General features: G+C 44.7%; 1 protein-coding gene across 5 annotated transcripts in view; it reads left to right on the forward strand.

Moving 5' to 3' along the window:
- nlrc5 (NLR family, CARD domain containing 5) overlaps positions 1-26802 on the forward strand; it is a 229803-nt gene that overhangs the window by 154535 nt on the left and 48466 nt on the right. For all 5 annotated transcript variants that reach the window (XM_067997778.1, XM_067997776.1, XM_067997779.1 and 2 more), the window contains exons 31-38: positions 277-339; positions 1772-1855; positions 8092-8175; positions 9354-9437; positions 15610-15696; positions 21461-21541; positions 24477-24524; positions 24720-24803. In XM_067997778.1, the coding sequence (XP_067853879.1) occupies positions 277-339; positions 1772-1855; positions 8092-8175; positions 9354-9437; positions 15610-15696; positions 21461-21541; positions 24477-24524; positions 24720-24803 (615 nt within the window). The remainder of the gene's footprint in view (positions 1-276; positions 340-1771; positions 1856-8091; positions 8176-9353; positions 9438-15609; positions 15697-21460; positions 21542-24476; positions 24525-24719; positions 24804-26802) is intronic.

Genomic DNA, 26802 nt, shown 5'->3' on the forward strand with positions numbered 1-26802 from the left:
ATCAAGAATTGTATAAAGGAGTAGAGGGTGAGGAAGGTGGTTCAATCTGTTAGAAGTCTGTACAATGTCAGTGGTTTGGTCTGTTAGAAGTCTGTACAAACAAGTGAATGGGCAGTCGATTTGGTCCATCAGGTACTAAACTTGGATCAAACTCTGCTAGGATTTAGTCTGTATTTATCAGAAGTCAGCTGTTATATTAATCTTTTTATCAAATTATGTGGTAGAGTATGTTTAAAATGGATGACATTTGTTGCATGTCTTAATTTGTTCGCACAGCTTGGCTTCAAGTGGAAGATCCGTTATAAAGTTTGCGAAGAGATGTGAGCAGAAGGTTTGCAGGTGAGTGAGTTTGTTGATTTTCCTTCTCTTATTTTTTTCTTGTTCCACCTTCACATTTTGCATTTCGAAATGATCAGATCTTCAACCAGCGTGGAGCCTCACCAAATGAGATTTAGGGCCTGGACCTGCGGTGTCCAATACATTAGCCCCGAGCCACATGTGGCTAATTGAAAATCCAAATCTGGCTGATTGCATTTCTGATTCGTAAATAAAAAAGGAGTAATAGACATCGTTGTCTGCATGTGAACGTTAACCTTTTTGTACATTTATTGGTAAAATGGTAAGACAAAAAGCAGAATGTGCAAGTGTTTTTTTAAATCACTTTGAGCGCTTTACTTCCCTGGTTACTAAATGGTGATAGACGTTTGTTAAATAAATATAAACATGTGATGTACATTTATCTGTATATGTGATTATGATGACACCGTTTTTGCCACATGCAGTAATTTTACTCCTAAAATATTTGCATGTGGCTAAAACAGTGTCACCGTAAGCACACCGATGGCTAGTCATCAATTTCTATTGGACAACACTATGCTAGACAATTTTGTTTGATTCTGAGCCATAAGAGGTAAATACACAAGTTCTTGTGTTTAATAATGCAGCTAACAATCTCAACATCAGCTTGGCACTATGCAATACTCACCGACAGAGCTGGATATTATACGTAACCTGCTTGCTCTCAAGCTGAGACAATCACAGCAGCCATAGCTTTGACTTTCAATGTCTCCGTCGCAGTGCCTAGGCCAGGTTACAAATTCATATATAAAAAAACATCGAATTTCTTATGATTTGAAACTGGACAGGTCCTAGAATCTATCACAGAATTGTTCAGTGTTGACAGTCATAAGACATTCTCAGTTCTCCAGAACCTGCAGACTTAATTTCCTCTATTAATAATGAACTAATTCCACTGTTAAAAAAGACATCCACAGGAACATTCAAATGCAGTAATGTTTTTGGTATTACTTTAGATACAGACTATTAATTTTAATACATTTCACTCCAATTCATCTATTAATTATCAAGTATTTCATTAGTATAGGATTAAATCCCCCTAATTAAAACAATTTATCAAATATTTCTTAACGAAGGACGATGTTAATCTAAGGTAATGAAATGATTAATTTTCATCACTTTCACTATGCCCATCGATCTTTGTTTATATTAATTTGTCCTCTTATATGAATTCCCATTTTTCCATTTAGCTACTTTTTTCTTGTCAGCTTTCAGTTCCTATTATTTCTTGCTTGTTATCTTTCCTGCTTAATTTTCTTTGTAACTTGTTGCTTGCTGTTTAGTTAATATTCTGTAGCATCCATCATCTCTTTTAATGGTTGGTTAAGTTTTACACACTTTAGGGACCAGTGAACGCAGAACTCCTTTTGATAATCTTGCCATGTATTATTTCTCTTTGTGGGGTTGTGTACAGTGTGAAGGATTGCAACTTTAAAGAGGAGCACCTGTTGAAATTCTTCTCCATTGTTGAACGATGCACCCATCTAACAGAACTGAAGTAAGTACAAATTCCCCCGAAGACATTGCCCTATTTTAGTGGTGCTCCAGTATGTCCTTGTATTTGACCTCTAGCAGCTCTCCTCACACTGTAACTAACAGTGGTTTGACTGATAGTAGTAGTGTGCCCCTCATACTTCACCTGACGAAGGAGATAATCTCCGAAAGCTTGTGATTTTCAAATAAAACTGTTGGACTATAACCTGGTGTTGTAAGATTCCTCATACTTCAGGATGACAGTGCCCACAATGAAGGGAACACATGTTCACAGTAGATAGGTGCCTTGATGACTGCGCAGGTCGATGCGTGGCAGACACTGATAGAGCACACCACACTTCCGCACCTGATTCTAGGTTCTATACAGTGTTATTGAACTTGTTTTTATTTATGTGATATTACAGCGATCAGTGGCACAAGTAAAAAAAATTTAAGTCTTTCAGTGCCACTAAATTTATGTTTATGCATGGATTGGGGGGCTGCCATGGTGATTATACAGAAAAAACCTTCAATTAAAGAAAATATATGAATAGAAAGAGACCATTAGGGTCTGCTGATTGTTCCACAGTCATTGTTTTCTCAGTGCAAATTATTGTACAGTTTTCCTCAGTGGTAACAACAACAACAACTACTCACATTTATATAGCTCCTTTACTGTAGTAAAGAACATCCCAAGGCACTTCATAGTGTTATCAGACAAAATTTGGCATGGAGCCACATAAGGAGATATTAGGACAGGTGACCAAAAGCTTGGTCAAAGAGGTAGGTTTTAAGGAGCATCTTAAAGGGGAAAGAGAGGTGGAGAGGTTTAAGGAGGTAATTCCGGAGCTTAGGGGCCAGGCAGCTGAAGGCAAGGCCATCAATGGTGGAGCGATGAAAATCGGGGATGCACAGGAGGCCAGAATTGGAGGAGTGCAGAGATCTCGGAGGGTTGTAGGGCTGCAGGACGTTACAGAGAGAGGGAGCATCGAGGCCATGGAGGGATTTGAACACAATGATGAGAATTGTAAAATCGAGGCATGCCCGGACTGGGAGCCAGTGTAGGTTAGCAAGCATAGGGGTGATGGGTGAAAGTGGTATAGGTCCATTACAGTCAACGCTCTTATTTCTAACATGGTATTTAGGTCAATGGGGGGTCATGAATGACTCCCAGATGCTGTACTAATGCTATTTTCAACAGTATCATTTATGCAGAAGGCTGGGCTGTCTAATCTCCACAATAATGTTGAAAAGGCCACAATTTAGTAGAAATTTTTGATCCTTCCATTGCAATTGGTTACAACATGGACTGTTCAGGACAGTAGGTCCTTTCAGCTCTGGGGCCTGTTGGTGGCCCAGACCAAAGGGATGCAAGCTACTTTTCTGTGATGACTGGAAGGGAACTGGAAAAATGGGCAACATACATACTCCATGAATGATGTTGTAATAGCTAAAGACAAAGTTGAAAAAGACCTAGGAGTCTTAGTAGATTCGATACTCAGAAGTCAGGATCAAACTGTACAGTGCTCTGATCAGGTCACACCTTGAGGACTGTAGTTGTGGTCACTGAGACACAAGGGAGATATTCAAGTTTTGGAGACAGTACAGAAAGGAACCAGAAGGCTGAGCCCTAGTCTTAGAGGGGTTGAGTTATGAGGAAAAACTGGCGAAACTCCCTTGGTTCTTCAGCCTCGAAAGGAGCAGTCTGAGAGGTGATCTATTGAGGTATACAAGGTTGTAAATGGTGTGGAAAAGGTAAATGTGGAAAATTTATTTTACATTAAATTGCAAAAGTAGGACAAGGGGTTACGTGTTCAAACTAGTTAACGATAAATTTAGTACTGATGTCAGGAAGTTCTTTACACAAAGAGTGATCAATGAATAGAATGGACTCCCAGATAGAATAGCAAAATAAAACCTTGGAATCATTTAAGAACCTCTTACGAATCAGTGGGAAGACTTCTGAGTTATTCTGGATGGATGAACTAAAATGGGCCGAATGGCCTTTCTCGTCTGTAATTATCTTGTGATCTAAGTGCAATGAGCCTGAATAGTTCAATCCAGTCTCCACGGCACTTGACAGTTTTGCAACAATAGCTAGTGCGGGACATGGAAACAATACAATAAGTCACATTTCTGGGCATTGCATGGAGCTTTACACTGCCCTTAAGTCACATTAGATCTAACCTTTGTACTGGCACTGATGTCAGATACCAAGGCCTAAAATTTAATCTCACGAACGGGTGGGTTGCGGGCGGGTGGGAAGATAAAAATTGTAAAAAAAACTAAAACCCAACCCCAACCCGCCCACTTCCAGTTTTAATGGAGGCGGGTCAAGGGGCGGGTGACCAACCTGCTCTCAGGAGGTGGGTCGATCAGTGAAAGCTTTTAAGGAGGCTGCGGGCCTCCAATTTGACAGCTTTTTTATTTTTAACTCCTGCGGGCCGGGATTCCTGGGCCTTCTGCTTCATGTCTTGTAAGAGGGGGCGAGAAGGCCCAGCTGAGCAGTTAAGTGCCTTTATTGCACTTCTTGTGGGCCCGGAGGAGCAGGAGTGCTTCCCCCAGGCCCAATAAGCCTAACTGCAGAGACCCCCCAACCCCGATCTCCGACCCCCCTCCCACAATCTCCCACCCCCCACCCCCTGATGACCCCAATAACCGAACCCCCCCCCCCCCGATGACTCCCGGCCCCAATGACTAACCCCCCCCCCATATCTAAGACTTACCCGCTGGCATCCGCTCCCTGGCTCTTTTCCCGTCCGACTGACAGCCGGCCTGTCAACCAGGCTGGCCTGTCAGGCAGGAAACTGACAAAAACAATAAAAGACGTCCTTGCGTCAAAATCATAAGAACGCCCGGGAAACTCGTACTTCCGAGTTTCCTGTCAGGAAATCCCCCCCCACCCTCTTCCCAGTTCCGGGTTAAAATTTCCCCCCAAATGTGGAAAACAGACCTATTTCACAGCACTGACATTCCTTTAAAAGTGCTGTCCATATAGTTCCATTCCTCTGCTCTTTCCCCATCGCCCTGTAAATTTTTTCCCTTAAATATTTGTCCAATCCTTTTTGAAAGTTATTATTGAATCTGCTTCCACCACCCTTTCAGGCAGTGCATTCCAGACCATTACAACTCGCTGTGTAAAAAAAAATGTTTCTCATGTCGCCTTTGGCTCTTTTGCCGATCACCTTAAATCTTTGCCCTCTGGTTACCGACCCTTCTGCCAGTGGAAACAGTTTCTCATTATCTGTCAAAACCGTTCGTGAGTTTGAACACCTCTATCAAATCTCCCCTTAACCTTCTCTGTTCTCAGGAGAACAACCCCAGCTTCTCCAGTCTCTCCACATAACTGAAGTCCCTCATCCCATTCTCGTAAATCTCTTCTGCATTCTAAGGCTACATCCTTCCTAAAGTGTAATGCCCAGAATTGAACACAATACTCCAGCTGAGACCTAACCAATGATTTATAAAGGTTTAGCATAACTTCCTTGCTTTTGTACTCTATGCCTCTATTAATATAGTCCAGGATCTCATATGCTTTTTTAACAGCCTTCTCAACTTGTCCTGCCACCTTCAAAGATTTGTGTATGTGCACCCCCAGTGTCTCTGTTCCTGCACCCCCTTTAAAATTGTACCATTTAGTTTATATTGCCTCTCCTCATTCTTCCTACCAAAATGAATCACTTCACACTTCTGTGTTAAATTTCATCTGCCATGTGTCTGCCCATTTCACCAGTCTGTCTATGTCCTCCTGAAGTCTGTTACTATCCTTCACATTGTTTACTGCATTTCCAAGTTTCATGTCATCTGCAAATTTTGAAATTATACCCTTTATACCCAAGTCCAGGTCATTAATATATATCAAAAAGAGCAGTGGTCCTAACACTGACCCCTGGGGAGCACCACTGTATACTTCCCTCCAGTCTGAAAAACAACTGTTCGCCATTACTCTCTGCTTTCTATCCCTGAGCCAATTTTGTATCCACGCTGCCATTATCCCTTTAATCCCATGGGCTTTAATTTTGCTAACAAGCCTATTAGGTGGTACTTTATCAAATGCCTTTTGAAAGTCCATATACACAACATCTACTCTCATCAACCCTCTCCGTTACTTCATCAAAGATGGAGAAGATTAGATACTTAATATTCCTGGCTACATGGTATTCAGGAAAGATGGGGAAGGAAAAAAAGGAAGGGGGGGTGGTGACAGTATTGATCAAAGAAACTATTATAGCACTGGAAAGGGATGATGTAGTTGAGGGATCAAAGACAGAATCTATTTGGTTAGAATTAAAGAACGATAGAGGAGCTCTTACAATACTGGGTGTATATTATCGGCCACCAAATAGTGGGAAGGAGACAGAGGAGAAAATTTGCAGGCAAATTACAGAAAGATGCAAGAACTAGAGGGTAGTGATAATGGGGGACTTCAATTAGCCTAATATAGACTGGGACAGTAACAGTGTAAAGGGCAAAGAGGGGGAGGAATTCCTGAAATGTGCACAACAGAACTTTCTGGAACAGTGTGTTTCCAGCCCAACCAGGAAGAAAACAGTGCTGGATCTAGTTCTGGGAAATGAAGTGGGGCAGGTGGAGCATGTTTCATGCTGGACTGCAGCTGAAGATTAGGTGTTTTTTTTAGGGTTTGCACCCACTTCTGAGGGCACTTCACCTGTTTCCACCCCCCCCCCCTCAATTGATACGCTCCCATTTCTGCCCACCTTGCAGGCTGTGCACCTCCTGCATTCTGAAAGGTGGGTGGACAGCTTACCCTCAGGCTGAGTATACCAGCAGCTAATATGGGGACTCACCATGCCATCTTCTCTCCTCTCTCTGTGAGGAACTCCTCTGCCTGGCCTCCTCTCCCAGTGCTAGCCCAGGGCAGCATAGCTGAGATTGGGAACCCAATGGAGTGGGGATTGAATCTCTGTCCCTCCACTTCAAGAGAAGAGGAGTGAGGTGAGAGAAACCGAAATGGGGAAAAAAAAACAAATGCCCACCTGGTAGACCAGCTTATTGATGTCCTCATGTGCATCCTGTAGGGTCACCACTCATGGCCATGCTTCCCACAGGTGAGAGAGCGCCTGAAATTGGAACATCAGGAGAAGCAGAGCAGAGGCTGGTAGGAGGGAGGGGCGGGGGGGAGGTGGGATGAGGCGGGGTTGGGGGGGCGGGGGGAGGCGGGAGGGGCGGGAATGGTACTGACTTACCACAAGCTATTCTTATTTGTCTCCTAGTGGTCAGTGCAAGAGATCTGATCACCGGCCCATCTCATTGATCAGGGCGAGGCAAATACATCACATTACCGTGAGACCTTGATTATCCATGTCCCATTATCCGTATTCTCGATCATCCATAAAAATATTGTGGAAGTCAAAGGCTGGTTCGGAGACCAGTCGGAGTTGGGTCCTGTTTGGGAAGTGAGCAGACATTCGGTCCAGATTGAGAGACTGTTGGGAATTGGTGAAAAAAACCTAATAATCAAAAAGTCCTGTTTCAGATCTGAAAGAGAGTAACTGCTTTTTCGTGTCCACAGCCAGACTTGGCATTCCACATGTTGATCACTCTTTGTATGAAAAAGAACATTCTAGATTGAACCTGCATCCCCCCGTCATACTCTCATGCTGTAGTTTCAAGGGCGGTAATTTTGACTTTGGGCGATGGTGTAAAACGGGTGATATCGGATCAGCCGTCCATTATACATCTCTCCTGATGTTCATTTCCATCGAAGTCAGTGAGATCGGGAGAGGCGTATAACGGGCAGCTGATCTGACATTGCCCGTTTTACACCATTGCCCAAAGTCAAAATTGCCCCCCGTAGCATTCCGCATCTACCTCCCCTGTATTGTTTACCATTTTGTGTATCTCAATAACGTAACCATTCATCTCCCTACCGAGGTGAAAAGCCCAAGTTTCTCCAGTCTTTCTTTGTAATTCAGGGATCAGCCCTTGTGGCTCTTCTCTGTACCCACCCCAGGACTTGGATGTCTTCCTGGACACAATACTCAATATGTGGTCTGACCAGAGCACTGTGCAGTTGAAGTGTGATTTTCTCTGACTTGTACCATATTGTTTGAGTGCTAGTTTTTAGCCTGGAGTTGACACTGTTACAGTAAAGGTTTTTCTCACCCTTCGAGTTTCTTGAATTGGCTTTGTAAGTAGAGGAGAACAGTGGTGAAGGCAGTCTGTTATTCACTAGGAAATGTTTAATAAGGAAGAGCTGCTTGAAACTTTGTCATACTGAACTGTTACATTTTATTGTAGCCTGGCCTGCACCTTGATGGGGGATGAGGGCCTGCGAAACCTGGTGAAAGTCGTGGCCAGTCTCAAAGACTTAAAGGAACTCAAGTGAGTAGAGCACTAAACAATCAAAGTCACAATACAACCCCTGCAAGGAGACGTGAAAACTTGATTCAATCACATCAATAGGGTAGGAGGCATTCTGTGAGTCTGGTGCCTTTATTTTTTTGGCAAGCGGCAATCCCGTTGAGGTATTTGAAGCCGCCAAATAGGAACACCGGAGCAGAAGGAGGCCATTCAGCCCCTGGAGCCTGCTCCGCCATTCAATTAGATCATGGCTGATCTGTACCTCAACTCCATTTACCCGCCTTTGCTCCATATCCCTTGATAACCTTACCCAACAAAAATCTATCGATCTCAGTCTTGAAAACTCCAATTGTCCCAGCACTTCTGAATTGGAGTAGAATTCAGGAGGCTTTGTGATGCTTATCTGCTTTCTGCACTTCGAACATTTGGTGGTGGGAGCAGGGAGGAAATTGTACTTTTAATAAAGAATGTGTGTGTAACATTAAAGGAGCATTCTGTACTCACCTAGTGAAACGTCCAAAAGAGGCTTCACCAGGTTCATGAATAAAGGTGAGGTTTGGTCACAAAACAATGTCTTCCCTTCAAATTTATTTTAAACTTTCAGTTAAACGTTTAATCCCTCCCCCTCCCTTGCAAAATTATAGTCCCAAAGCCCAGGAGATGTTCTGGAGGATAATTTATCTACCCAGTATCAGCATGGTGAACACTGAGACTTAGACTACCAACAACATCTCCAATATGGCAGCACTGCCTCTTTATTGTTAAGAGATTGATTTAATTTGCACAATACAATAAAAAGTTGGCAAATGCGGCCTGGAATTCTGCTGGGCAACCGTCAGCCTCCTGCTGTAACTTTGGTGAGAGATCGACGGAAACCCCAGGGAAACGGCATAACCGGCCGTCTTCAGCCATTTACGCCGGTCTCTCACAAGGGTAACTGCGGGAGATCGGAGGGAATCCCACGGAATTTCAGAGCCAGTGCCCTCTTTTACAACTTTCAAGATGTGACGCTGTATATAGAACAGATAAATGAGGTCATCGCATGACTGAATTACAGAACAAAGACAGGATTTCAGCCTGGTAATAGTTTTGTTCAGGGTTCAGAAATGTATCCGATCCTCACAGAGCTGTGGGACGTGTGATAATCCTTCAACTCCTGTGGAATGCAGAAATCAGAATGTTACTGTTTTATTTTCCAGCTTACAGAAGAATGGGATTTCTCTTGTTGCTGTGGAAAATCTTTTTGTGGCACTGAAGTGCTGCCCTAAAGCATTAACGGTCAGGTAAGAGCCTCTTTTTCTTTTCAGTTAGTTCCACTTTCCATCCCCTTTCCTAATGGCATTGACTGTTGTTACAGTCCACAGGTCCATAAGTACCAGTAGTTCACCAGTACCTCAGCTGTGTGGCTGCTCTACATTTCAAGGTTTACTGTAGTGTAGTGGTCATGTTACTGGACTAGTAATCCACAAGGCCTGGACTAATAATCCAGTAGAACATACGATCAAATCCCGCCAGGCCAGTTTGAAAATTTCAATTAACTTGAAGTAACCATGAAACTGTTGGATTGTCATAAAAACCCAAATGGTTCACTAATGTCTTTTAGTGAAGGAAACCCGTCATCCTTACGCAGTCTGACCTATATATGACTTCAGTCCCACACCAACATGGTTGACTCATAGCTACCCTCTGAAATGGCGTACCAAGCCACTCAGTTGCATCAAACTACTACAAAGAATAGCGGTTCATGAAGGCCCACCAACACCTTCTCAGGGATGGGCAATAAATGCCAGCCTTGCAAGCGACGTCCACATCCCAAGAATCAATTCAGGGTACCTTGTGAGCGTCTCTGACTATTCAGTCATGGGGGGAGTATTGCCACTGAGTCTGATCCTGTCCTTAGCTGACAACCAGCTGTGTATTTTATAGAACAGGGCCATTGGAAAGCAGTCAGAAGTGGGAAGCTGTCTGATTTTTGCCCTCCTAAGCTCAGGATAGTGAGGCCAACTAGATCAACCCAACTGCTGCTCTGGTTGACATCTACTTACTCAACAACAACAACTTGCATTTATATAGTGCCTTTGACATTGTAAAACATCCCAAGGTGCTTCACAGGAGCGTAAATCAGGCAAAATTTGACACCAAGCCAAAGGAGGAGACATTAGGATAGGTGACCAAAAGCTTGATCAAAGGGGTAGGTTTTAATGAGCGTCTTAAAGGAGGAGAGAGAGGTCGAATGGCAGAGAGGTTCAGGGAGGAAACTCCAGAGCTCAGGGCCTAGACGACTGAAAGCAAGGTCATCAATGGTGAGATGAAGGAAGTGGGGGATTCACAAGAGGCCAGATTTAGAGGAACGCAGATTTCTCAGAGGGTTGTAGAACTGAAGGAGATTAGAGATAAGGGACACGATTTTATAAGGGTGGCGGGATGGCAGTGGTGGCATGGGGGGGGGTCAATGGGCGCACGGCAAACCCGAATAATAAAAGCTTACCGTTCCCCTCGTGTTCGCAACTTAATTGGTGCCCCTTAACCTTGTTTCCGGGTTTGTCGTCCGAAAGCAGCACAGTGGGTGGACTGTGCTCCCGCATGACAGGCTGTCAGCTGGAGTGTCTGGATTTAAAGGGCCTTTGCTCCAATGGATTTTGCTGAAGCAAAGAACGAGAAGGCCCAATGGAGCAGCACAGGGGCCAGGCTGCTCCATGATTCAGTGATGCCTCACGTCAGCTGCTACTGGCCAGGGTGAGGAGGAGGAGGGAACTATTTTACCTGGCCGACAGGAGGAAGCGCCCTGACTCTGCCACCTGGCTCGAGATGGCAGAGGAGGTCACCAACAGGAGCAACATATCTTGCACCTGGATCCAGTGCAGGAAGCGTTTCAATGACCTAACTAGGTCAGCAAAAGTGAGTACACTTACTGATTCTCCTGCATTCTGTGGTGCACATCAACCCCCTCCACCCCCCAACTCATTCTGCACTGCCAACACTACTACATCACGTCACTCCTCACACCCACTTAAAGCTCATCCTCAACTTACCTTCACTACCTGAGCACTTCCTCACCTCCCCATTTGTGACCCCACCATTGCCACTCACCCCAATCCTGAACCAATGTGATGGATCTGTCTCATACTCATCCTTTGATATATCTCTTTCATGGTCAGCCTCATCCAAAGCAATGCATTCATTGGTTAGCCACTTCACCATCACTCACTCACACGTCTGTACTTTCTCCCCTTCTCGGAGAACCGCGCCAAAATACAAGTGAGAGGGCGAGAACTGGAGGGGGGCCACAACAAATAGTGGTCCTCACAGATGCGGAGGAGGAAGCCCTGCAGATCAGCCACCCCCTCGAGTGCCTGTCCGTCGGGGACGGCGAGGCTGGCATCCCACAAACGTCTGGTGGCACAACTTTAACATTCATCACACACAACATGAATTGATGTTAACAATGATTGGCATGTTGAACACAGTGCACATCGCAACATGACACATCTGTGATGATGCTTAATATTGCCGTCTGTTCTCTTACAGGCCCTTCAACGACCGCAGTGACGGCAGAGGACGATTCCTCAGAGGAGCTCCCAGCCTCTGAGGGTGCACCGTCACATCTAAGCGAGCCATCCACTAGTGCAGATATTCACACCTCGGTGGGTCCTAGTACTCAGTTAGTTGGATTGACACCTGGTGAGTCACCACACACGTGAGCATTAGTAGGCACTGGTGGCAGGGGCAGCTGTGGAGAGTCCGCGTTGGTGGGCACACTCCTCTCCAGGCTCTGCTCGGCTGGACGCCATGGGGGCCATCCTTTAAAAGGAGAATGATCGAGGGACAGCAGCACATTTGCGTGGTACTGGAACAGGTGCCATGCACATTCTCCACAATAGCGCAGAAGATGGAGGAGTCCAACTCCTGCATTAGTGGAATGGTGGCACAGGTATAGGGAATCTCTGAGATAGTGTCACAGGGAAGTGAGCAACTGTCTGAGATAATGTCGCCCGTAACTGCTGAAATGTCTGAGATAGTATCGCAGATAATTGCGGAAATGTCTGAGATAGTGTCGCAGGTAAGTACAGGAATGTCTGCGATGGAGAGAAGCCTAGCCTCTGTTGAACTTCAAGCACGGCTCACAAATGAGTCCATTCAGGCCCTGACAAGGGCCCTTTGGACTCACGGTGAACAACATTCTGCCGCCTTAAACAGGCAGACAGAAAAACTTTACAATTGGGCTTCCAAGGCATCACACATGTCCTCCAAACTGTTCTCCAGCAGGGTGGTAGGAGTGATGTGAGCCTAGTCCAGGAGAGGGATGATGGCGAAAGGGGACATGGAAGTGGGGACGCCACTCAAAGTGCTCCCATGTCTCACCCATTGCCCCCCTCTCAACCAGTACCCACAATGCTGCCTCCTCTCCAGGTGGCCGAGTCAGCCCCTGCACAGGTGCAGGTGGAGCAGTCTTTGGAGGGGCCCTCACGGGCTCCAAAACCCAGAGGGCATAGGCCGAAAGCATCTAAGCAATCCGGCCATGAACATGAGCAACCTGCCACCACCTCTGCTGCAGCCACAGGGGATGCACCACGTAGAAGCGGTAGGAAGAGAAAGGCTAAGGATTTGTGAGCACGAAAGGTATGCACCAGGGTGTCTGACAGACTGTCATTTTTTTCATTTATATTTGGTTTCTGTTAAAGTCCGATTAAATATTATCACCACTACTGTCACATCTTGCCCATTCTTGACTGGCTTTTGTGATTGGGCCCTTTCATGAGCTTCACCATGAATGGCGACGCTTGATGCCACCCAGTGGGTCACTTTACAGTGGGTGTATGTATTGTTGCAGGACTGTTTTGTGCTGTGGGGGTTGGTGCTGGTCTTTCCAGGTGGTGTGAGGACTGGACTCTTCTCACTTTCTGATCTTAAGAGAACCATTCACATATCAGTGACTCCCTGGCCTCATGAGCAGCCTGGTGAGCCACTGCTCTGCCCATGGATTTGTCCTCCTCTTCCTCAATGTGGATGGTGGATGAGGGCTGGGGGCCTCCTCAACCAGTACCCCTCTCTGTTGCTCCATATTGTGTAGGACACCACACACTACTATAACGCGACTCACTCCCGCTGGTGCGTATTGAAGCGCTCCCCCAGAATGATCGAGGCACCGAAATCGCATCTTGAGCAGCCCTATAGCATGCTCAGTTGTAGACCTGGTGGTGATGTGACTGTCATTGTATCGACGCTGTTGCTCGCTGATGGGGTTCCTCAGAGGTGTCATGAGCCACGTGTGCAGGGGGTATCCCTTGGCCCCGAGGAGCCAGCCCTTAAGGGCGCTCGGTGCTTGGAAGAGGCCCGGGATGTTGGATTCCCTCAGAATGAAGGAATCATGGCAGCTGCCAGGGAATCTGGCGCACACATGACAAAATCCTTCGTGGTGGTCACAAACGAGCTGAGCGTTGATGGAGTGATACCCTTTTCTGTTGATGAACAGTCCTGGCTCGTGTAGAAGTGCTCGGATTGCTATATGGGTGCAATCGATTGGACCCTGTACACGTGGGAAGCCAACCACAGAGTGGAATCCCACTGCCCTCTTCGTCTGGCTGAGGTCGTCCATGGGAAGTTGACGTACTGCGAGGCCCTGCGAAACAAGCCCTCTGTGACCTGCCTTATGCACTTGTGGGCAGACGACTGAGAGACCCCGGCGACATCACTGGTGGCACCCTGGAATGATCCGGAGGTGAAGAAGTTGAGGGCAGTGGTGACTCTAACTGCGACGGGTAAGGAGATGCTGCTCGGCCCAGCCAGGAGCAGCTCGGCATGAAGGAGGTTGTAGATGTCTGCGACCACCTGGGGACTCGCTTTCAGTCTCCGCCTGCACTGTTCCTCAGAGAGGTCCAGGAAGCTGAGCCTCAGTCTGTAGACCCCTGTGGTGAGGGTAGTGTCTCCTGTGACATCGCTCTCTCTGTTGTTCCCCTCTGTGCTCTTGTGCAGGTGCCTGTGGCGCAGCACTGTGTTGTGGAGCTCCAAGTGGCGGAAGTTCACGCCGTGCCTGGTGAGGATGGTGATGTTGCTCATCCTCGGGTGTACTGGTGAATGCAGCCATCATGCTCCCCCCATCCTGATGGTGTCAGTTTGAGGGGGTCCGAAAAGTTGGTAAATATGTGTAAACAGAACAATTCTCAGTGGAAACCAAGAGTTCTCCGTCTAAACACAAAGATCTTCCAGCCAAAAGTTTGTCTGAGAGAACTAAGTGCCCTGCTGCAGTAACTCACCTTTTATCCCTATCTGTCAAACAGGCATTTAAATGTCCAAATGGCTGCCGGCTGAAACACGACTCGTTCCCCATGACGTGTTTCACACAGCACGGGAAACACGCTGAAATCGCTTGCCTTCACTCTTAATTAGATACATGTACATTTCAAGTATTTGAATTGCTTGTTTAAATATCGTCCCGCCGGCTTTAATTGCCAGCGTGCGCACCCAAATGACTCTGGGTCGTGAACGTTCTTAGACGTGTTGGAGCCGGGATTTCTGCCCGCTCCTGGAAATCACAATTTTCTTCCCCCCCCCCCCCCCCCACCAGCAGTTCCAGTTTAAAATCGAGCCCAAGGCCATGGAGGGATTTGACCACACCGATGAGAATTTTAACACAATCGAGGATCAATCCTATATGGCTCAGTACCACACCACACATGGATAGCTCTTTCCTCCTCTGTCTCCCTCCTCGTCATCACTCATCCATGTGTTAAATTTGCAAATCAACACAGCAATGCCTACCGCATCACTTTCAAATCTCTCATGTGCAGATAGCAAAGTACCGCAAAAATAAACATGCATTAAACACGCAATAAAAATGTGAATAAATACTCCAAGTATTGATAGAATTGGAATCACGAAACCAGAGAGAAATGGATGTCAGGAAATGAAGTGAAAATGCAAACAGGTGTGTCCTCAATTCCAGTCAAAATAGCACTGGCCCTTTAATATCTTGTAATATTGCACCTCTAAAAGTGTTTAAAACGTATTACTATCCAATCCATTACATAGGCATACAGGTACTGCTTTCCGACTAAAACTTCCGTTTTTGAACTAGTGGTGTAAGTATTATTACTCAGCAATCTTCATTACTAAAGAAGAATTTCAGCTATTTTAAATAGGTCCATTTCAATCATTTCACCCACAACCTTAGACCTGTGCTGGGTGTACTTTGTAACCTTGCTATTTTCTGCTTCACACACCTGGAACATTTCTGTCTTTTGACTTCATTGTGACTAGACTTCCCAGGCTCCTGCTTGTGAATTATCCAGGGAATCTTTGTTCTTTTTCCTAATACTAATACACTGAACATTTGAACAGGCAAGGACTGAAGGAATCTCAGTTCAAGTTCTCAAATTGACTTTGTTCATGTAAGAATCTGTAGTGTTTAAATTGAAATGTAGATGCTGGCAGTGCTGATTTTGGTTTCTGTTTCAGGTTTGAAGAGCAGTGGATACAAGGTGCAGATGCTGTTAATCTTGTAGTGAAGTGTGTCCGTACCCACCTGAACATTGCAAACATTAGGTCAGTAAGAACTGGCTGAATGAAATGGATTATTCTATCACCTGTCTGATTGAAATGCTCTATTGTCATTAATGAACTGTACATTTGGCTGTTTGGTTTTAAAATTTACTCTTTTTAATTTTTTATTCGCTCATCGAGGTTGAGGTGAGGATTGCTGGGAAATGGAACACTTTTCACACCTAAGCCCCGATTTTAACCTAACCCGCCCGAGTGAGAATGGAGGGTGTTTGAGTCCGGCGCCCGATTTACACTCTGTCGGATTTTTGGCTCCATTGAAGTCATTGGGCGCTAAATTGGGCCGTGTAGCGCCTGTTGTTTCAGCACTACGCGGCCTGTCAAACATCCAAGGTGGCGTCTTGGCTGCACACAAACATTTCCAGCTGACGTGCGCTGTTGCCATCTTGGTATATGACTTAGGGCATGCGCAAGTACCGAACGCCGGAAGCATATAAAGTAAGGAGAAAATGGACGCAAACAGCGTGCAACGCTGATTTAAAGTGATAGACACCATTTTGGCACTTAACGCACAACTCAACGCACACTCTTAACCCCGATCATCTGAACGTGTCTTAGAGTGCCTGGAAGACCCCCCCCCCCCCACTCCCACCCAGCACTATTTAAAGGGACCATGCAGGATTTACAGCTTAGTGGCTGGACTATTGCTTCTGGCTGCCGAGACATTTGTAACTGTTTTTGGGGGTCTTCTATACTTGAATGCTCGGACTAGGGGACATAGCCTAACAGTTAGAGCCAGGATGTGCAGGAGTGAAGTTAGGAAACACTGCTACACGCAAAGGGTGGGAGAAGTTTGGAACACTCTTCTGCAAATGGCAGTTGATGCTAGCTCAATTGTGAATTTTAAATCTGAGATTGATAGATTTCTGTGAACCAAAGGTATTAAGGGATATGGGGCTAAGGCGGGTATATGGATTTAGGTCACAGGTCCAGCATGATCTCATTGAATGGTGGACAGGCTCGAGGGGCTAAATGCCACTGCCACTTGCTGCCTCCTTCTTCTGCAAGAAAGCAAGACGTGTGTCTGGGTGATGTGCCTGTCATGGTTGAATAGCTGCCAGTGTGCGTGGCCTGTGAGTTGTGGATGGGCGGCTTAAGAACATAAGAAATAGGAGCAGGAGTAGGCCATCCGGTCCCTCGAGCCTGCTCCGCCATTCAACAAGATCATGGCTGATCTTCTACCTCAATGCCATTTTCCTGCACCATCGCCATATCCCTTGATGCCTTTAATATCTAGAAATCTATCGATCTCTGTTTTGAATGTACTCAATGACTGAGCCTCCACAGCCCTCTGGGGTAGAGAATTCCAAAGATTCACCACCCTCTGAATGAAGAAATTTCTCCTCATCTCAGTCCTAAATGGCCTACCCCTTATTCTGAGACTGTGACCCCTGGTTCTGGACTCCCCAGCCAGGAGAAACATCCTCCCTGCATCTACCTGTCAAACCCTGTATGAATTTTGTATGTTTCAATGAGATCACCTCTCATTCTTCTAAACTCTAGAGAATACAGGCCTAGTCTACTAAATCTCTCCTCATATGACAATCCCGCCATCCCAGGAATCAATCTGGTGAACCTTCATTGCACTCCCTCTATGGCAAGTATATCCTTTCTTAGGTAAGGAGACCGAAATTGTACACAATACTCCAGGTGCGGTCTCACTAAGGCCCTGTATAATTGCAGTAATTGTAAACAATTTTACAACACCAAGTTATAGTCCAGCAATTTTATTTTAAATTCACAAGCTTTCGGAGGCTACCTCCTTCCTCAGGTGAACGATGTGGAAATGAAATCCTCGAGGATTTAATCTCATTTCGAGGATTTCATTTCCACATCGTTCACCTGAGGAAGGAGGTAGCCTCCGAAAGCTTGTGAATTTAAAATAAAATTGCTGGACTATAACTTGGTGTTGTAAAATTGTTTACAATTGTCAACCCCAGTCCATCACCGGCATCTCCACATCATAATTGCAGTAAGACATCTTTACTCCTGTACTCAAACCCTCTTGTAATAAAGGTCAATATACCATTTGCCTTCCTAATTGCTTGCTGCACCTGCACGTTAACTTTCAGTGATTCATGTACAAGGACACCCAGGTCCCTTTGATCATCAACATTTCCCAATCTCTCACCATTTAAAACATACTCTGCATTTCTGTTTTTCCTACCAAAGTGGATAGCTTCACATTTTTCCACATTATATTCCATCTGCCATGTTCTTGCCCATTCACTTAGCCTGTCTATATCCCCTTGAAGCCTAGTCATAGAGTCATACAGCACGGATAGAGGCCCTTCGGCCCATCGTGTCCGCGCCGGCCATCAGCCCTGTCTACTCTAATCCCATATTCCAGCATTTGGTCCGTAGCCTTGTATGCTATGGCATTTCAAGTGCTCATCCAAATGCTTCTTGAATGCTGTGAGGGTTCCTGCCTCCACAACCCTTTCAGACAGTGAGTTCCAGACTCCAACCACCCTCTTTGCATCCTCCTCACAATTCACATTCCCACCTAGTTTTGTGTCATCAGCAAACTTGGAAATATCACATTTGGTCCCCTCATCCAAATCATTGATATAGATTGTGAATAGCTGGGGCCCAAGCACCGATCCCTGCGGTACCCCACTAGTCACAGTCTGCCAACCTGAAAAAGACCCGTTTATTCCTACTCTCTGTTTTCTGTCTGTTAACCAATTCTCAATCCATGCCAGTATATTGCCCCCAATCCCATGTGCTCTAACTTTGTTCACCAGTCTCCTGTGTGGGACCTTATCAAAAGCCTTCTGAAAATCCAAATACACCACATCCACTGGTTCCCTCTTATCTATTCTACTAGTTAAATCCTCAAGGAACTCCAATAGGTTTGTCAAACATGATTTCGCTTTAATAAATCCATGTTGACTCTGCCAAATCCTATTATTATTTTCTAAGTGGCCTGTTATCACATCCTTTATAATAGATTCTAGCATTTTCCCTACTACTGATGTTAGGCTAACAGGTCTGTAGTTCCCTGTTTTCTCTCTCCCTCCTTTCTTAAATGGTAGGGTTACATTTGCCACCCTCCAATCTGCAGGAACTGTTCCAGAATCTATAGAATTTTGGAAGATGACAACCAATGTATCCACTATCTCTATAGCCACCTCTTTCAAAACCCAGGGATGTCGATCATCAGGTCCATAGGATTTATTGACTTTCACTCCCATTAATTTCTCTGGTATTTTTTTTTACTAAACTTTCAATTCCTCATTCTTGCCAGACCCTTGGTTCGCCAATATTTCTGGGAGGTGTTTTGTGTCTTCTTCCGTGAAGACAGACACAAAGTATTTGTTTAACTTCTCTGCCATTTCCTTATTCCCCATTATAAATTCTCCCGTCTCTGTCTGTAAGGGACCCACATTTGCCTTTGCCAGTCTTTTCCCTTTTACATACCTATAGAAACTTTTACGGTCCATTTTTACGTTTCTCGCTAGTTTACTCTCATATTCTATTTTCCCTTTCTTTATCAATTTCTTGGTCCTCCTTTGCTGAATTCTAAAATGCTCCCAATCCTCAGGCTTACTGCTTTTTCTGGCAACTTTATATGCCTCTTTCTTTGATTTAATACTATCTTTAATTTCTCTTGTTAGCTACGGTTGGACCACTTTTCCTGTTGGGTTTTTGTGCCTTAAAGGAATATATATTTGTTGCAAATTATGTATTAATTCTTTAAATGCCAGCCATTTCCTGTCTACCGTCATACTTTTTAATGTAGTTCCCCAATCAACTACAGCCAACTTTTTAGGGGGTATGTGTAAAGGTAGATTCTCCGATACTTGCTGGGAATGTAGGTTTGGAAATTTGACTTGCAGCAAGAACTCAATGGGGGTAATTTTGACTTTGGGCGATAGTGTAAACGGGCGATATCGGATCAGCTGCCCGTTATACATCTCTCCCGATTGACATCAATGGAAATGAAAATCAGGAGAGATATATAATATGCGGCTGATCCCATCTTGCCCGATTTACACGATCGGCCAAAGTCAAAATTACCCCCAATATTTCTCAAGGTCCCATTAAATGAAAATATGGGGTGTATTTTATTCTGAATAGAAAACCAGTGAAAAGCTGTACAACGCGCAGAATTTCAAAACATTGGGGTGAAAAAGCATTCCTGTATCAGTAATACAAAAACGCGATAGAGTGTTTTATTCCCAGAGATTAAACGGTTCAGGTAAAGGCAAGTTTGCAAACCATGTTGCACTTCCATTAAAAGAAATCTGGTAAATAGCTGAGAGCCTGGTAGTACAATGACATCACCATTGCATTTGGTCTCCCAAATTTATATTCATTTATTTTCAATTGAAAACTTTCACACTGCAAATGTGAAAGAGAATGTGAGCTGGTGGTCATTACTGGAGCAGTCTGGCCTATTCCAGGGACGTTCTCCTCAAACTGCTCAGTCAGATAATAATACGCGTACATATATATATATATAGGGGAATTGCAGTATTTAGGAAATAGTTTGGTCGCACATGTGTCTGTGGCACCTGAGGTTACTATGGTGATCTGTGGGTGCTTGAGGTGAAAGACAAAGGAAAGTGAAACCATGTGAAACCCCTTTAGGCTGATACCACCTGTACAGTGTGGAACTGCCTCTATTAAAGTGGTTCTGTAACACGCTGAGGCTGCCTTGATGTGTAATCCACCTCGTGTGCCTTGCATGGCAGATTTACCACAAGCAGCTGTCCATGTGCAAAATTTTGTGCAGGCACAGTCGTTAGAAATTTGTCAATCTCTACATTCAATTATTTTTTGTTGCCTGCAGGCCTTGTCCAGTGGCTGGAGAGGTTCTGGACAGCTGGCCAATCAGGAAACTGCACTGCAGGCCCACTCGGCCAGAATCATAGAGACAGGAGGAGGCCATTCATCCCCTCGGCCTGCTCCACTATTCAGTTAGATCATGGTGGATCTGTCCCTCAACTCCATTTACCCGTCTTAGCTCCATATCCTTTGATACTCTTACCTAACAAAAATCTATTGATCTCAGTCTTGAAAGCTCCAATTGACCCAGCATCCACATCCTTTTGGGGGAGAGAATTCCAGATTTCTACCACATTTTGTGTGGAAAAAATGCTTCCTGATTTCCCTCCTAAATGGCCTGACTCTAATTTTAATATTATGCCCCATTATTCTTGATTCCCCCATCAGGCGAAAGAATTTCTCCGTGTCTACCCTATCTAATCCTTTTAACATTTTAAACACCTCGATCAGATATCACCCCTCCCCTCACCCCAATCTCTTATATTCAAGGAAATACAAGCCAAATTTATGCAACCTGCCCTCATAATTTAACCCTCTAAGCCCCGGTATAATTCTGGTTCTGGGCACTCAGCCTGGCTACAGCCAGAAAGTTGCCAACTGGCGTCTTCTGGTGGCATCTGTTCCATTTGCCTCAAGTGATGTCGCCCCCTTGAGGTGGTTCTCTGCTTCACTGGAGATAGCAGCCCTGCTGCAGAAAGAGGCTGTAAAGAATACTGAAGAGCAAGTCGCAGCAAGAGGCTTTCTCGAGAATTTACTGCTATTTATTTACTAATGAGAAACTATTACCTTCAAAAAGAAAATCACCTATGGTCGGCCTCCCGTTCTCACCATTTTCATTTCGGCCCCAGTTTGCGTGGGGCACTGGATTAAAAAAAATCCAAAGCTTGCTGCCCTGTTGACAATCTGCTTTTTGTTGATGCTGATGAGAATGAACAATGAAAACTTATTTTTGCAGGATAAAGAACAACACTGTTTTAATAAGGCTGGTGGACAATAGTTGGCGATCTGCTGAGATCCTTCAGTCTGATTATGACAGGTAAGCAGATCGATGACATTATAGAGCTGATCCCGAAGTGAGAGTCCTACCCTGTCATGTGTACTTTTATTTATTTTTGTATTCATTCATGGGATGTGGGCTTGGCTGGCAAGGCCAGCCTTTATTGCCCATCTCTAATTGCCCTGGAGAAGGTGGTGGTGAGCCATCTTCTTGAACCGCTGCAGTCCGTGTGGTGAAGGTTCTCCCATAGTGCTGTTAGGTAGGGAGTTCCAGGATTTTGACCCAGCGACGATGAAGGAACGGCGATATATTTCCAAGTCGGGATGGTGTGTGACTTGGAGGGGAACGTACAGGTGGTGTTGTTCCCATGCGCCTGCTGCCCTCATCCTTCCAGGTGGTAGAGGTCGCGGGTTTGGGAGGTGCTGTCGAAGAAGCCTTGGTGAGTTGCTGCAGTGCATCCTGTGGATGGTACACACTGCAACCACAGTGCGTCGGTGGTGTTTTTCTAAGTGAGGGATGCAATTGCTGGGAATTGGAATGTATTTAATCCAAACCAAGAAAAAACAGTGTTGGAATGACAGTTTCTCTGGTTGTCGTGGGGATTTAATCTGTTTGGTATCTCTAGCTAAATCTTAAACTGATTCTTTTTGAACATGTTTACCTTTCACTAGGGATGCCACTGTTTGCATGATTAAAGGAGAGCAGGATGGTTGTGTAAAACTGAATGTTCACAGTGGGGGGGTGGTCGATGAAGGGGCACCATGCTACACAATGGGCCGGATCCAGCTGGAAAAATAACGGTGCCTTAACAGCGGACGCCGTTATTAATGTGCAAATCAGCCAGCAAGTTCAGGGGATGCACACAGCATTCACCTGAGGAAGGAGGAAGCCTCCGAAAGCTTGTGAATTTCAAATAAAATTGCTGGACTATAACTTGGTGTTGTAAAATTGTTTACAATTGTCAACCCAAGTCCATCACCGGCATCTCCACATCTTAAATCTCCTTGGTTAAGGAGAGAGACTGTTGGTCCCACAGTTCACTGAGGTCCCAGGTGACCCATTGCCCTGGCCGAGCCGTTAACAGCTCCCACTTCCAGCAAGTTATGGTGCCAAACCTTTTGAGCTGAAGGGTGCAAAGAAAAGTCTAACTAACAGGGCACCCACCAGCTAGATCAGGCCCGTAATATCTGAAGCAAGGGGAATAAACATCACTCCAAATCCAAATAGGTAGGGAGCCTACCCTGTAAGCAGGAAGATAGTAAGTCCATTGTTATTTTGCAGAATACTACTCAAGGTAGTTACCCCCAACCCCAAGCACTGCTGTCCATTAACTATTCAATAATGAAGGACATCAGCGGGGTAACAGCACAGTGAGGGTCAGTGAAAATTATTCCATTTTTGGGAGAGAAATTGTAAGTTATAAGGTTTATAATTTCCAGCTGTGAGCAGAGGATAGGGCGGGTGGAAAAACTGTTTCAAACATTGGTTCCACATTCCTCGCCTTTCACTTTATATAATAAGCAATAGAAATGAATATGGGAAAGACAGATCTTACACAGCCTGCTCCTGAAGGGATTTCAACTTGTATGATGCATATTTTAGAGGTGAGAATTATTTATTTCAATTTTTAAAAATATTTTGATGACGATGTCTGATTTTGACCATTCATTTACAATAGGTTTTCACTTGGTTTTCTTCAGTATTCCTTTGAACCTCAGTCATTAGTGGAGTAGTCATGTGACCCGGAGGGTGGTGGGGGGGATCAGATTTAATTATAATAATGTGTAATATGTCCTCAGCTTCTAGTACAGAAAGAACCATAACAGCTAAAGTGTTTATAACCAGACTGGGCAAAAACCTGATGGCAATTCCAGCACCAATCACAAACAAAATTAGGACGTGGTTTGTATATAAATGAAACCTAGAAACATGTGCGGGGATAAACTTATAAATTATAAAGCTCTATGCTGCACTGTTCCAGCATTGCAATAAATAGCAGGTCACCTGCCCAGCTCCTTCTACTGATTTAAAATCTCCCAGTGTGGTCGATTTTAACTGGTCCTGAAATCAGTGTTAACAGGGCAGTCAGGGCCTCAAAATGGGGTCAGTAGACATACCATCTCGTTAATGCTGACGTTCCAGCCACTGCCATTTTGATCGGGGCCTACCCCTGTGCATACTGGCGTTGAGCGGTCTAATGAGTGGTCCTTAAAGGGACCACTGTGTACTGCGTTCAGTTCTGGGCACCGCACCTCAGGAAGAATATATTGGCCTTGGAGGGGGTGCAGCGCAGATTCACCAGAATGATACCGGGGATAAAAGGGTTAAATTACGAGGACCGCTTGCACAGACTAGGCTCGTACTCCCCTGAATATAGAAGATTGAGGGGTGATCTAATTTTGGTGTTTAAGATGATTAAAGGAGTTAGGCAAGGGTATTAAGGGTTACGGAACCAAGGCGGGTAAATGGATTAAGATACAGATCATCCATGATCTAATTGAATGGCGGATCAGGCTTGAGAGGCTGACTGGCCTACTCCTGTTCCTATGTTGGCCGCTCGGGAATCAGCCACAGAAATGTTTTTACACTCTCTCCTCCTGGCTCCACAAAAACACTGCGGACTCGCCTTCATCTCCCTGTGTACTAACTCCATTCACAATAGTTCCTGGAAGGGGCTGTTGCTGCCCTGTCCCCATTCCAATCCATGACTGCATTTTCTACCCGATGAGCTGAGTGTGGGAGTCTTTCCAGGGCATGTCTCTGTGCTTTTATAAAACCTTCTGGCGCTGCTCCAGAGTGGTCGAACTAAACACATGGGAAAGGCAGTACAGACGTGCAAATCTGTTTGATTGAACCGTACTGTGGAGAGACACGGTCCACCAGCATTACACAGTGATGAACATTTGCTCTTTACTCCAGTGATACACAGTAACCAAAGCTGATCTGAGATCTTTCTGATTTCTTATTTTTACAGCACCAGAATCAACACTATAGTGCAGCTCCCTTCTCTTCAATTAATCAGGTAACCATTGGATTTGTTTTACTGTAAAATATTTTGATTATCCGAACCAAAACCACATTTTGAGGATATTCGATTGCCATTATTTTTATAACCTATTATACCGACAGCTGATCTGTAGAGAATTTATGTAAAAGTGTAGGATGAATTGTTTGTTCTTATCATTCCTCAGTGACTTTTTCACTTCCTATCTTTCAGTTTCTATCAGTGTGGAATCGAAGCTCCCCATCTTCTTCATCTCTTACCCGTCATTAAACAATGTCCACACCTATCGGAGCTCCAGTAAGTCTCCCACTTATTAGTACCTTTCCATTATAGTGTGTATGTGTGTGTGAATGTGACATGCTTGTAGACTGCATCTCAAACCCATAGGTACATAGGAATTGTTCAATGACAAAAGACCAAAGACCATCTGATTCGCCTTCTACCATCCGGTAGTCGTATCATGCAATGACAGCCCACAATCTTTTGCATATAGGCTGCACCATTTACTGGAGTGATTATTTCGTATATGAGAACAGTTCTAATAGTTATATGTTGTGTGTGTATATAGATGTGTGTGCGATTTTTATATACACACACACACAAAATATATCTCCTACAAACGTGTACCAGGAGCTTGAAGACTCTGAGCGTTGTATATTATAGATAAAGCCACTGTTTTCTTTTGTTCTTCACCAAGAAAAGGGTGGAATTGCAAAATTTAATCCCCAAACACCAATAAGAATCCAGGAACCTCACATAACTAAAATAACATTTGATGTAGTCTGTTACTGTAAACCAGTGGCCCTGCCAATGAAACCCTCGTTATGATACCTTGTCTAAAGTTTAAGTATAAGCAATCTCTATGCCTCCCAGCCAATATTCCTCTCTTTCCTTCCCACGCCTTCCTCTTTGTCCATTGATAAAATACCTGAATAACACCAGTGGAATATTCAAATTATCAGCTTGTGATTGCCGTCTTTTTATGCAAAAAACACATCCATCCCATAGTCATTAATCTGGGCGGGAGTGCTCCAACCATGAGGTCATTTCAGCTCGACATCTAATCCCTTCAAGTCTAAACCCCTCACATCAGGCTTAGGAACTGATCAAACCAGTTGCCTTAATAGTGCCTCCTGTGTTTTAACAAAAATATCAAAACAGTCCACAAAAATGGCAAAAGGATGATTAGGATTAATCCTAATTCTTTATAAGGGTTTGATTTTGAAACATGTAGGTTGAGTGAGAGTTTGAAAGTATTTTATGGTTGTGAATTACACACAGGTGTAGTGAGTTGTATTACTTTCAGTCTGGCGCTGGTGTCAGCGTAGTATTGTTTCGAGCAACGTACGGATTTCTTGTACGCTTTTATAACAAAACTCTGAATCATAGGTTACAGCATGGGAAGAGGCCATTTGGCCCATCGAGTCTGTGCTGGGCTCTATGCAAGAGCAATCCAGCTAGTCCCACTCCACCACCCTTTCCCTGTAGCCCTGCAATTTTTTTTCCTTTCAAGTACTTATCCAGTTCCCTTTTGAAAGCCATGATTGAATCTGCCTGCACTGCCACCGCCCCCCCCCCCCCACCATCCTGGCAGTGCATTCCAGATCCTAACCACTCGCTGTGTAAAAAAGTTTTTCCTCATGTCACCTTTGCTTCTTTTACCAATCACCTTAAACACCTTAAATCTATGTCCTTTGGCTCTTGACCCTTCTGTCAATGGGAACAGTTTCTCTCTATCTACTCTGTCTGGATCCTTCATGATTTTGAATACCCCTTTCAAATCTCCTCACAACCGTCTCTGTTCCAAGGAGAACAACCCCAGCTTCTCCAGTCTAACTAAAGTCCCTCATCCCTGGAATCATTCTAGTAAATCTCTTCTGCACCCTTTCTAAGGCCTTCATATCTTTCCTAAAGTGCGGAGCCCAGAACTGGACACAATACACCAGTTGTGGCCGAACCAGTGTTTTATAAAGGTTCATTATGACTTCCATACTTTTGTATTCTATGCCTCTATTTATAAAGCCCAGGATCCTGTATGCTTTTTTAACCACTTTCTCAACCTGCCCTGCCACCTTCAACGATTTGTGTACATACACCCCCAGATCTCTTTGTTCCTGTATCCCTTTTAGAATTGTGCCCTCTAGTTTATATTGCCTCTCCTCATTCTTCCTACCGAAATGTATCACTTCACACTTTTCTGCATTAAATTTCATCTGCCATGTGTCCGCCCATGCCACCAGCCTGTCTGTATCCTCTTGAAGTCTATCACTATCCTCCTCACTGTTCACTACCCTTC

Source organism: Heptranchias perlo, chromosome 16 (assembly GCF_035084215.1).
Source record: "Heptranchias perlo isolate sHepPer1 chromosome 16, sHepPer1.hap1, whole genome shotgun sequence".
In the NCBI taxonomy this organism is placed as follows: domain Eukaryota; kingdom Metazoa; phylum Chordata; class Chondrichthyes; order Hexanchiformes; family Hexanchidae; genus Heptranchias; species Heptranchias perlo.